The following is a 13,010-nucleotide window of genomic DNA, read 5'->3' on the forward strand; positions in this document are numbered from 1 at the left end:
CGCTTAATAGGTGTAATTTATATAATAAGCTATTTTTCCACTCTACCTCTTAATGATAGTCACATCCTTGTTAAATGCTGAAGCACTCCCACAGGTGTAAATGTACTGTAGATTTTACATTATTTCCCCCCAATCTTAAACCAATGATCATAAATAAATACAAACACACAAGGAATGTCTACTGTAAACACCATAAAAAAGACAAAAACTAAAATGGGTGTAAACGTCCTTAGCATCACTACTTAGTGACAATTTAATAGCCGCAGGGAATACATGAGTGGTGATGGGTCAAGACAGAGAAGGACTGCTCTCCTTTTTCTTCCACCCTCTCTCCACTGAGCATCACGCCTCGACATCCAGCCACACTCATTCCAAATACACGACATCAGCGTTTCTCAGCAGCCGTTTCCCTCTCTAAAGATGACATTGTAAAATGTATTAGGAATCCACTGGAGGGAATGGAGGGAGGGTAGAAAGCAGCAGCACGCCACATCTCTGACAAGATACAGAATAACATTTGTGGGCTATCGGCATATGTCATTTGGCCATGGTTACCATGGTTTCTGACAGTTGCTGCACCATTGTGTTCTCGACATGTCTGTATTTGGAGGGGTGTGAATGTTTCTCTGAAGAGTTAGACCGCCACAAAGTTTTGCTGCAAAGTGCTTCGTCTTCAGAGACATTTTGTTCAAATTACATGAACTGCATCTGCAAGAGAAGCAACAAACAATATTAACCAGTGAAATCGACCATGAAAATGAACAGAATTATTTGTCTACTGTCTTGTCACTCAACTCAATTAAACAGGGATTCTTTGATTACAGGTTAGTGTGTGTGATATATTAATGAGCATAAAGGTTTAGGTTCAAATGTAACCTCGGTTCCTCAGAAGAATGAATAACTTTTTAATTAGGTTTAGCAATATTATCATTAGATAAGCTAACACAGTTAGCATGAATGACTAACTCCTCACAGATGTAAGCAGGGTTTGGTAATAAATCCAATCACTTCTGATGATATTATGATGCTAGCCTGAATCACAATACAAAACCTGCTGACAGTAAACTTAGGTAGTTTTACATTCCAGTGTAGCCCTGTATGATGATACAATCACAGGAGTTTAATTTTACTGGTTGAACATATATGCACGCCACATTACGACCACAAACCAATATATTTTATTGTAATTTATTATTGGAACCAATTGGTTGTGGTACAGTGGTATACCAACCACTGTTGTTGGCTTTTGTTTCAATTAAATTGTTTGAGATGAGGAAATCACCAGTGCTCGTTTCTACTTAAATGCCCTACTTTCATGATATAATCACTGTAGATTGACTTTTTACATTTTCCATGAATTGCACCCGAAAGCCATATATTAGCCTTATATTCAATCATTAGTTCATACCTATTGCAAACGATACCAAAGAAGGATTGAACGATAAAATCATTCCATTGCTTTCCACTGTGTTATCGTAGACTAAATTGAAACTGACCATGAATTTAGATGTTAAATTATTGTTGTGAATTGGATGTGTGCACTAAGTAAACCTGAGAAGACAGGTTTGAACACTATGTGATCAGAAGTCTTAATATATTCAAAGCCACGTGACAACTCATTACGAAAAGGAAAAAAGCAACAAACCAAAAATACAATAAACAAGAAAAACATGTCGCAAATGGAGAACAAAGTATGCAAATGGTAAAAGAGCAAAAAGACACACAGGGGTATTACGACAAAGCATGTCACACATGCAGGTGCATCCGCAAGAAAAGAGCATGCTGTACCTAAAGAGATGCTCTACAAGAAATCCTTGAGAGAGAGCTGTGCAAACGGGTCCTGTCCAGGGGCTCGGAGAGGACTCTGGCTGGAAGGACTAGAGGCTGCAGAGGGCTATTACAGGGAGAAATACAGGAAGCAGGATGACCAGAGGAGAAGTCATAAAATCAGAGCAGAGACTGAAGGATGGATGAGGTTAGTTTGAAGAGGATGTCATGTATGAAACAGGGTTAAAAAGGAGTTGCCGGGGGAAACAGAACGATGATACAGTTCCATCCCTTTCTGCTCAACAGAGTGAAGGGTCCATTGTTCAAACTGTCATCATCACATTATTCACAACCGTTTAATAGGATGACTAATTTGGACGCACATCACAGCACAATGGATGCACCCAATCTGATAACTGCACAAATGACATTGTGAGCTAGTAACTACACATGAACTCAGGCAGAGGCCAGACAAATGTGCACCCACCTGAGTGCTGGACACAGAGCCGAATGGGTTGGGGGGCCTCATCACAGGCTGGGTGTACATCATACTGGGTGGATTCATCATCCCCATGGAGCCCATTTGTGGAGGCTACAATGATCAGAACTCATCAACTGACAGTTTTTAGAACTATTTAATCTGCGCGTACTGGCATACTGACCATGCCGTATCCCATCATGCTTGTGGGAGTGGTGGCAGGGAAGGCCATGATTGATGGCGGCTGCAGAGACACAGGAATTAAAACCAGAGTTGGTGGTAAAACATGTGCATCTAGAGAATGAATCAACAAAGCAGAAGTAGAGAGCAGAAGCAGGAAATTGTGAAATGAGTATCACCATGGAAACGGGATTCCATGTCGTGGTCGGCGCTGCTTTGGGTTGCCAGTTGGTGCCGCCAGTCATCCTCTTTTCCCCAGGCTGACTCCAGTGAATGTCACTGTGGATTAAGACAGTTGATGTTAAAGCCAGAATGGAACTGCCCTGAGAGCACAGCGCTGTGGCCGGTTCTATGTGGCTGCTGAAGACCGCTGAGCCGCCATTACTTACTTTTTCATTGTGCCATTTCCAATGCCAAGGTCTAATAAGAAAATTCAGAGTAAGCGTGAGATAGCTGAAAGGACTTTGTTGTTTTAAAGTGCACATCCTCATACTTACTGCCGACAAGGTTGGCGAGGGAGGAGTCAAGGTCATCTGACACCAGCTTTTCTGGCTGCTGACTGGATGACAGGCTGGAGCCAGCAAGAGTCGGTTTCAGGATCCCCCCAGTCAAATCTGACAACACACACAAAACAAGGACTCATGTCAGATAATGAACATATTTGTATAGCAAAGGTGGATATGTTGTATTCATCTTCTGTTCTTAGAGGATGGGAATTCTGACAGGGACAATATGAAACAGAGTCCTGAACAGTGGTTCATTCAATTTTTAAGACAGGCTTTTCTGAACTGAGTGAGATTTGTTTGATTTCTGGAGGAGAATGCAATGTTTTTTTTTTAATTTAAAAAGGTAAAAGAAATGTAAAAGCCACTGTAAGTGGTGGTGAGGTAGGTAGTAACTGCATCTGTCCATAGAAATGCAAACACATTTATCTCTTACCATCAGCATTGAGGCTGTTGCTGCCTGAAGCTTTGGTTCCAAAAACGGACTCAAAGTCTACTTGGAGTCCTGCTGACTGCTGCGGAGGAGCCTGAGGTGTTGAGTATCCTTAATGAGACATAAAACAGCAACGGTTAGGGAAATGATCGGCCAGTGAAATAAGTGGTTTGGGACTTCACCTGGCTATAGTGGCTTTGGCAAGTAAATGATAAGTTTACAGAAAGTCAAACTTGGGTTTATCTACAGATGGATTTGCTGCAAAGAGCCTCCAGTACTCTACCTCTGAATAGACCTGCTACAGTAGAGGGCTCAGCAGGGAAGGGGGCCTGTTGTGGGAGGTGCTGGGCAATGGACACTGGACCACAGAAGGAGTCTGACACGCCACAGCAAGAATAGAGAAGAAGAACGAGAGCAAAAGGAAAAGGCATTTCAGGACCAGGCCAGATAAACAGAACAGGGGTGACAGAAATACAGGCAGAGACACCAAACATGTAAAACAATTTGTAGTTGTTAAATAATTTTCAGGCAAAGGTACGAGACAAAGAAAGGTGAAATACTGAAAAACAACCCAGAAGGAGGGATTAATGCTAAAGTACATCATCATGGGAAACATGTATAATAATTTTCTTGCCAATAGGGAGCAGAGAGGATCAGTTTTGTCTCATGTCTGTCGAGGTAATATGAAGCTGCTGCCAGAAATTAGTCAGTAAAAAACACAGACTTTTTGTCTCTGTCGAAATGCAGGAAAGAAGAGCAATAACTTAACATGACACAGTTATGTTAGTGCTTTATGTGCTGAGATTTCTTGGCCTGGTCCTTATTGGACTTCCTACTGTCAGCTAATAACTGATCAACTATAGATATAGATTATAAGTGAAGGACACTGGCGGCTGATATTTGGTGCAGATATTAGCAACCTTGTGCAATTAAGGTTTGCATGCCAAACACATACACTGTTGTGTAAAAAGTGCAATATATGCATGAAACAAAGAGCAGGATGTTCAGGGTTTGGAAATGTCACAAAGAGAGGATAAAGCAGGGCACAAAGCCTCAAACTTCAATTTAGTTAGTAAGCAACCCACATTAATATCTGCCACATTGATATTAGACCAGATTAGTTTAGCACAACACGACGATTTTTGTAGAAGATTTTAACAGGGCCTACCATACTTTTTACAGGGCTTTTAGAGGTGCTGGCAGATATTTGATCATTTACCAGAGACAAGCTACCCGTTTCTCCCTGCTAATAACACTTGCTAAGCTAACCACCTGCTTGCAGCTTTATATTTACCGACACAAGAGTGTTACCAACCTTCTCTCACTCTCTGCAAGAGACAAAACAATATCCCAAGATGCTTAACTATCTATTTAATATTTGTTCATGTTCACATGTTCATCATGACTAGAAGAATAAAAGCCTTTGGTGTATCACATAGGATCCTATGCTTGCCAAGGCTCAGGGAACCTACACTGATATGGTGAGCCATCAAAGTACCTGAGATGGAGTGTTCTATCCGCCCTGTACGTTTGTAATTTGTTGAAACAGACGAGTTTGTGTCAATAAAGGGATTGTAATGATCTGGAGAATCAAAAATAGTGTTGGTAAAAGAAAAACAGTTTCATCATAAAGCTCTACAGCACGTTTGTAATAGTATAACACAGGACCAAGTTATTCATTCAAAGATGTTAACGTAAAGCAAACAAGCCTGTATATTGGAACATAAAGAATCCCTCTTAACAGAAAGAATGGAAAGTAAAGAGCTGAAGATGTTTTCACTAACAACACACTATGAGCTGCAAAGAGGTGTGCTGGACAGTCAGACGAGATTTAGCACAATGAACATTCAAACTACAGCAGAATGGTGAACAAGCAAGCTAGACATGCTTTAGAGACCACAGATAAATAAGCAAGAATGCAGAGACTTCAGGAAAACAAAATGAGTCGTTACCACCAAACATTTCATGACCAGATGTCCTAGAGGAAAAGCTAACACCGTCTGAAGACATGACAGGTAAGTGAGTGGCATCGACAACGAGTTTTGAGAGGAAAGGGTTAAGGTTTGGGATGGAATCGTCTCCAGCTTCAGCAGAGGTGAAAGGATCTATGCAACCAGAGGAAAAAGAGACAGGAAAAAAAGACAGGAAAGAGAAAAAAAAAGGAGGCGGGCATCAGAGTCAGACAACAGAAGAACGACAGCATGCAGAACAAGTCACTGGAGATGTTGAACAGGCGGCGCTTTACCTGCCCAAGCTGTTGCCACTGAAAGCCCTGTTGAGCCCGACTGTAGAGAGGGCTGGAACGTTGACTGGAGGTCAAACAGGTCGCTTTCCATCTTCACAGCACTAGAGAAAGAAAAAGGTTATTAAATGTTGAGTTAACAACCTGATAAACTTGACTATTTATAAATCAGTGCAAATCTTGGATATCTTGGATTTTCTTTTTTACTAATTTAGTCATAAGCAGTGACTTCCTCAACCACTGTTTTTGTCCAACGATTATGTTGCAAATAAAAACTGTATTCAATCATTTTTGATGGAGAATCACTGCATGATAGAAGGGCTGCCACTGGTTTAGCAACTTTTGTATATTATTTGTAAGTTGATCACCCAAGCCAGGGGTGTCATTTTCTCTGAGGGCCCCATCAGCATAATGTTTGCCCTCAGAGGGCCAGATGTAATTGTTAAACAATATAAATGTAACTAGATGTAACCAAATGTAATGTAAAATATATGCAACTACTCCTTAATGTTAAATAACTTTGAATTTATAACTCATTCCGTTACAAATATTACATACATATTTGCTTGTTGCTCTATTACAAATCCTTTTAATTTATCAGGTTAAAAAAGCCACATTACTCCATCAATCAATGATCAAGCTATCCATGTAAATTGTGCATATGCATTATGGGAAATGTAGTCTATGGTCAATGCAATTTTGACCTTTTTTTTTTCCAGACTACCTCTCGCAGGCCACATTTGGCCCGCAGGCCTTGTCATTTACACATGTGACCTAAGCAGTGAACAGATGACGGAATAATTTCAGCACTACAGGGCAAATAATTAATACAGGAGATTCCTCGTAAGAGACGGGGAAGAATCAAACCAAACAGGTAAATGGTAAATACCCGTTAGAGCAGCTGGGTGTGGAGAACAAGTCGATGGCCGGTGCTGTGCTAATGGTGCCCCCTGTGGTAGATATTGGTGATGTATCAGTCGTGGCGAAAGAGGGCCGTTTGGAAAGCTCCTTGAGCCTCTGTTCCTGAGTGGGAAAGGAAGTCCAAATGTTCAGACAAAGAATCAACAGAGGAACACAAATATTAGCTATTTGTGTATTTACTCAAACGCACCTTCAGAGCTTTAAGTCTGGCCTGTTCCTCCTCCAGAGCTGCCTGCTTTTCCCGCTCATCCACTTTAGTGAACGACATTCCTGTGCTTGCCAGTGATGACACTGCATTTGATAGAGTGCTGGCTCTGCAGGACAAACACATATCCACACCAGATTGAGTACAAATATAATACCTCATATGATCAGTCAAAAGGGAAGCAAAAGGCCACTGTGATTGCTGTGAAATGATCAGATGATGAGAGGAATTCTACTGGATATTCATGTTGAAAATCGTGACGGAGGACTGGCATACCTGCTGGCTGCAGTGGAGTCTTTGACCTTCTTGCCCTCTAAAGAGGCCAAGTGCTGCTCCAGAGCTTCAAGAAGGCTACTGGGAGCCTGTCAGGACAGAAAACAGTCAGCATGTTGCTCAGACATGTATTGTCTATAAAAACATGAGACCATGAGGGACAGTGGTGGGCAACGGAGCAAGAGCAGAAAACAGCCCAGGAAGTACACCGCACCATTAAAACCTGCCAATTGCCCTGGGTTTACAAACCTTGTCTGGTTATTCATAGTGATGCATTTGTATATGTTTACACCCAACTCTAGACAATTCGTCACCCACCACTGATCAATGACTCCATTCCAACTTTAAAGCTAATCTGGATGAATGTAACTTCTGTATGGGATGAAGAACTCTACAACAGCACTATTCAACAACCTGGGCGGTGTTGAAATTGGCCATATATAAGCACAAAAGGGCAGCCAGTTTACAGCAAATGAGCAACAGTGATTTACACCTAAATGTGACATAACTGCACAGAATTAATCAAAGTCAATCCAAGTTCTTACTGGGAGTCATAGCGGAGGCATGCAGAGAGACGACACTAGCAAGGCACAGCCATAGAAGAAAAGTGAAATGATAGTACTTACACAAACTGTGAACTAAAGTGGAAAGATAAGGGGAAAATACAGAATATAAAGGTGGTGACAGTCAGATAGGAAAGCATTTGAGCTGCAGTTCTCGGAAGCAAAAATACTTGAATACAGGCAACAGTGTGTGCAGAAAGTGTCACTGTGTCGATGTGCTAGGAGTGGACTGTGATCACAGGGGACTCCATTATAATGCTTAGAATGGACTTGACACCTTTATTTACTGTAGGAGAAGAATGCAAGGGTATGAACAACAGAAATGAGAAGGCAGGGAAGAGAAAGAGAAAGATAGAGAAGGAGAAAGCAAGGAGGAGGAGAACAAGAAATAGGAAAAGAAAACCTCCTCTGGCAACATGCACGCAATTCATGCAAAGTGCTTTGGTAGCGTATTAAAGAAGAATTTTTAAGAGAGCAAAGATTGAATAATTTCATTAAAAACAGAGAGGAACAACACATCTCTTCTGAGTGGTCCACTGTCCTAAAAACTATGGATTCTGTGTGTGGATGTATAACTAACTCCACATAGGATAAATGAAAAAAAATGGCTAAAGACCATAGAGAGGAAATCCGGAATCATTTGATTTACCTTTTAATTTACTGTGGCCAAACATGAATAATTAGACCAACCTATACATTTTCATCAATCAAATACAGTTCTTTTACAATGCTCTTTAAAACAAGGTCTTTAAAACCAAGTATATGATGTTCATGATAAGTGGGTTCTTTTTAAAAGCAAGAAATAAAGGAACCAGAATTCATGTAAAGTCAACAGCACTGATCATCTGGCCCACAATTAGTGAAATAACAACGTTAATGGTGTAATACAGACACTGACAAATAGGATAAGACTCTGGTCTGGTGTTGATTTTTACTTCAATACTACTTCAATAAAAATACTGTATGTGACCATGATGCTAGTTTAACCTGCTGGAACTAGGATGCTAGTTAATAACAGATGGTGAGTTGCCACTTGAAGTTTGAAGTGTGCAAAACCTGGCAACACAGAAAACTGAGAGCACAGAGTCAATCTGGTTATAAATTTAGTTCTGCAAATTTGATAATGATCAGAATTTGTCTGCTCTCTCAAAAAAAAAAAGTTTGTCGTCAGTGCATTAGTGGTTAATTTTTGAAAATAAATTGCATTGGTTGTACAACTGTTTCCTCTAGGTGGACAAAAATGAGGATTGGGCAGCTGGAAAGAAGAAAGAAAGGACAACGCTTGTTTTCTGTCAACTTATTGAGAGTCAGTGCTTACCTGTGAGAGGTCTGGAATGTCTCCTCGATCAATGCCCACCTGCTGTTTGACGAGAATGAAAACTAAATTACAATCTTTTCTCTGCAAAAGAGGACTCAAATAAGTGGAAGACTGAGCCTCACAGCAGATGCAGCAAACTGCATGATCACACGGGGAATGATAAAAGGGTCAACTTGATCGGAAATCATTAATTTACAATGTGAATGGTAGCAAACAGCAGGGTGTCGTTTGGTTTTGTAGACAGATGAATTGTAAGAGTCTTTATGGCAATTAACTTCCACGCCAACTCTTGTTGATCAGAACTGGGCAATTCATGGGCAATTTAGTCAACCCCTGAGCAGTGTGGTTTGCAGGGCGGCAAGAGTGAATCGATAAACATGCGTTGAACAACAATTTTACCTCAGCTACTTTAAGAAACTCTGATATCCTGGTCATTCGGGTGAGAAACTTCTTGTAAATGTCCAAGCCTTCTTTACACTGGGTCTTCTTCATGTCAAAGTATTTTTCTGTAACACATGCATGATTGAACATCAAACTACATGTTTAAAAACATGTATAATGAACTACAAACTGGAAGAAAGTTGTTGGTGAGAATGCTGCTTACCGAGCAGGTTGATAATGCCTTCATTATAAGCAGCAAAAAGCCTGATGGAGTCTTTGAAAAGGAGCATGAATGCGGCATTGATGACCCCATTAGTCAGCTCGTTGGCATTGACCTGAAGAAAAGCAATCAGCACAGTTTGCACAGCAGCTTGACAGCCATTTTCACCACAATTGTCGCACAAAACCCAACCCCGCGTAGGAGAGCTAACACGAGGCATCTCACAGTCTGCACACTCCACACAGGCGCTTTTTATTAAACAAGCTGCAGGGAGGCTTCACCTCAAACTCACATTGAAATCGAGGAGTGCGTCCATCTGGTTCTGAATAATGGGGATAGTCTTGAGTAGCTTCTCTGTACTCATGGTCCTCATTACACCATCAACACTGGATATAACGAGAGTTGGAAAGATACAGAAGGAATAAACAGATCATTAAAAAAATAGTTCCGAAATATGACAGACAACTTCCTCGCATTGATTTTCTTTTCAGTTTAAACCTCAGAGTAAAATAATCAACGAGAATCAAGCATGCAACATTAATCGTATTTACGATTAATCGCAATTATAAAAGTCACGGTGGGTTAATAATCGAGGTATGTCGTGAGTCTTTTTGTAACATGATTTACACAGGAGATGCAGAAGTAGTCGAACCAGGGATAAAGCAGAACACCACCTGCATGTCGTCTAACAAACCATTTCTGCACTGAAAATCAGAGGGATACAATTTGCCACCATTGTTTCCTCCAAATAAACGCATTCCGTCTGCTGTATGGGACCATTTCGGCTGCATGAAAAATGACCTGGATGTTCTGATGACTGGCAAACCTGTTGCCGGAAAGTCAAGTCTCTAACATGTCAAACCCCTCCCGACATCTTTGAGAAAACATCCATCCCTCTATGTCAATATGAAGGTAATTAGCTAATATGATGGATGGATATTGCCATAAACTCACACACTTTTTTTCAGAGCAGGAGAAAGAGAAAGAGACAGCAAAGAGCAGAGGCGGAACATGAACAATATTTCTGAAGACAATTACATAATACAGCGTAAACTATTATAAGTATGCAGTATAGAACAAGTTACCTACAGTTGGCTTGGCTTAAAATGTGGCTATATAAAGAATGATTTACAAGGGTTGAAGGGATGATGGTGATATATCATATATTCTAGTCCAGTCTATTGATATTCTCTCACAAACGGATCTAGTAAGATTTTTTTATTCCTTTTCTGCCAAAAAAGTTTGTTCAAAAAAGCATGAGCAATGTTTGACAAAAAATGGAAACAAAAATTGTCCTTGTTTCCCTATATATTATAAATAATTGTGAATATCAAGATAATCGGGATTATTTCCTTAGGATAACTGCACTTGGAAAACTCATCATCTTGTCATCCCTAGCAGAGAAACTCCAGCACTAACAATTGAGACCAACTGAGCGATACTGAGGCACTAAACATAAATTAGCGGCGCTCTCACTCATTCCTGTTTTGTTATTCTGATAGAAGAAGGAAACTGATAAATTTGTAGTACTTAAAAAATTGTACATTTTAACAAATGACAGATCCAGAATGAACAAATAAATCAGCTCCCCAAAATTACACTAGTCGACGTATTAAGTACTGAGGTCTGATATTTTGTCTCATCACTTAGCTTATTCATAATACAAATAAAATTAATAAAGGAATAATAGGACTTGAAATCACATGTAGAAAACAGAACTTAGAAGATCCTCACCCTCGTTTGACTTTCGTGAAGTCAAAGGCAACCTGTCTGTAGGAAACAGCTTTCTCATTCAGGTATCGACTGTACCTCCTGATGAATGTAGACATGTCATAACCTAGAAACAAAACAATTTGCAGTATGAACTTTCATTACTTAATATTATTAGTACTAGGTGTGTAAAGATTCATTGATTACATCGATGCATTGATTTATTTTCCTACGATCCAACTTGCATCGATGGAGACTCGGCAAATTGCAGAGTATCTGCGTGTTGTATTGAGGCACAGTAACAAATATATATATATATATATATATATATGTATGTGTGTGTGTGTACACACACACACACATTCTTAAAGTTGCTCGATCCACTTCTCTCCCTGAATGTATACAGAGATTGTACTGACTGCAAGACTGTACTGAGTGTAGGACTTATACTCTGTGAAACGACAGAAGTCAGACAGAAGAGTATTATTGTACTCAGGGGTACATCATCAAGTTCTGAACTAGTGATAATTTTCATTTAATAAAAGGTGAATGTTTTTGCCATTAATCGTGGTGTTTACTTATTTATATGCGTATCCATATTTAATTCCTGATTCAATTTCAAGTAAAAAACTCCCCTGCACTGTCCACAGTATTCAGGTATGTATTTCACAGTCACACTAGTTCAGTTTTTAGTGAAACAAAAACAGTTACTGAATCGATTTCTAGCCCTTGAATCGAATCGTATCATTCTAGGTGAGCCAAATATCATTCTTGAATCAAATAGGAACCATGGAAAATGATATAAATCAAATTGTTGTATAAATGAATTGTTACACCCATAGTTAATAGAGCATATTTGGATGGTAGAAGAGAAAGATATAACTGTTACCTTGTAACCCACTTTTGTCCAAAAAATTACTGAGGTTGAATAAAGTATTTCTTGAAGCCAAGTACTGGACAAAACGCTGCAAAAGTTAGAAACAAACATATTCATTTAATCATACACAATCACAATCCTGCAGTTTGGGGTTTTTTAAATGATGACATCTAACCGGTTTACTGTTGTGAGAAGATTATCCAAATGTAGCGTGCAAGCAGCTCACCTCATTGCCATAGACCATGAGGTGGTGTGTAGTGATAAGTGACTTAAACACAACCACCCAGCTGGTGTTGGTCGTCCTCTCAAACAGCGAGTCAGCCAGTTGGGGAATGTTCACGTTCATCTCATTGGTGCAGTGGATCAAATCTGAGCAAAAGAGATAGAAATCATAAGCCTCACAAGGTGGTGCTTTTGATTAATTACTATCAAAAGGGATGTTCCTGTGTGTTGTTGTGATGTGTGAGTCTCCCAGAGGTGGTGTAAAAAGCTTTATTCCCACAACTTTTCAGCTGTGTCATAGTAACTGCAGGACTGCAAGAACACTATACTGCTGATAACAAAACAAAAATACAGTATCTTGTTTTATTTTTTATCTGCATTGAAAATAAACATGACCTCAGATATAATTTCAGAAGACTGGAATTATAGGATATGTCTTTGTGTTGTTTCCTGAGGAGGATCCAGTGCATTTAAACTAGGTTTGAGCAAAAAACGTGCAGGTGCCCGTAGACAAATCAATGAGGTGAAGTTATTGGTAAACAGACCTCATGTTCACATCTGCTACCACAGCCTATTAATGAAAAGAAAAGACCATGATGCCTGAACAAATTTCTGCATTTATTTATTTATTTCTCCATTTATTACTGTACTCTGAACCCACTACTGTAATATCACAAGAAAGTTATACTCATATTTGGTCATTCTTCATATACTGCT

At 39.7% G+C, this 13,010-nt stretch overlaps 1 protein-coding gene across 2 annotated transcripts; it reads right to left on the minus strand.

The window, feature by feature from the left end:
• Positions 1-1,801: 1,801 nt before the first annotated feature.
• On the minus strand, positions 1,802-12,432 carry PICALM (phosphatidylinositol binding clathrin assembly protein). Of its 2 annotated transcripts, XM_078622716.1 has the most exons (20): positions 12,298-12,432; positions 12,084-12,159; positions 11,219-11,321; positions 9,777-9,870; positions 9,488-9,599; positions 9,283-9,389; positions 8,884-8,925; positions 7,629-7,640; positions 7,006-7,091; positions 6,715-6,838; positions 6,493-6,626; positions 5,607-5,707; positions 3,645-3,737; positions 3,365-3,472; positions 2,923-3,039; positions 2,815-2,845; positions 2,605-2,704; positions 2,430-2,489; positions 2,255-2,359; positions 1,802-1,894 (listed from the first exon to the last, which is right to left on the minus strand). In XM_078622716.1, exons 1-20 carry the CDS (start codon positions 12,415-12,417, stop codon positions 1,802-1,804), a joined length of 1,818 nt encoding a protein of 605 aa, XP_078478842.1. In that variant the 5' UTR covers positions 12,418-12,432. The 2 variants fall into 2 exon arrangements, with proteins under 2 accessions (XP_078478842.1, XP_078478843.1); XM_078622717.1 differs by lacking the exons at positions 3,645-3,737; positions 7,629-7,640 and having other exon boundaries at positions 2,575-2,704.
• Positions 12,433-13,010: the final 578 nt, after the last annotated feature.

Source organism: Lampetra planeri, unplaced genomic scaffold, assembly GCF_965212315.1.
Source record: "Lampetra planeri unplaced genomic scaffold, kcLamPlan1.2.h2 scaffold_1734, whole genome shotgun sequence".
Classification (NCBI taxonomy): domain Eukaryota; kingdom Metazoa; phylum Chordata; class Hyperoartia; order Petromyzontiformes; family Petromyzontidae; genus Lampetra; species Lampetra planeri.

Bases quoted from the DNA above. Each gene is read 5' to 3' on its own strand.
- PICALM (XM_078622716.1), bottom strand. From the start codon at position 12,417: ATGAACGTGAACATTCCCCAACTGGCTGACTCGCTGTTTGAGAGGACG. The intron at 6,839-7,005 runs GTATGCCAGTCC...TTTGTCCTGCAG, and splicing joins GACTCCACTGCAGCCAGCAG to AGCCAGCACTCTATCAAATG. The intron at 2,846-2,922 runs GTAAGTATGAGG...TTTTCTTATTAG, and splicing joins CCTCGCCAACCTTGTCGGCA to ACCTTGGCATTGGAAATGGC.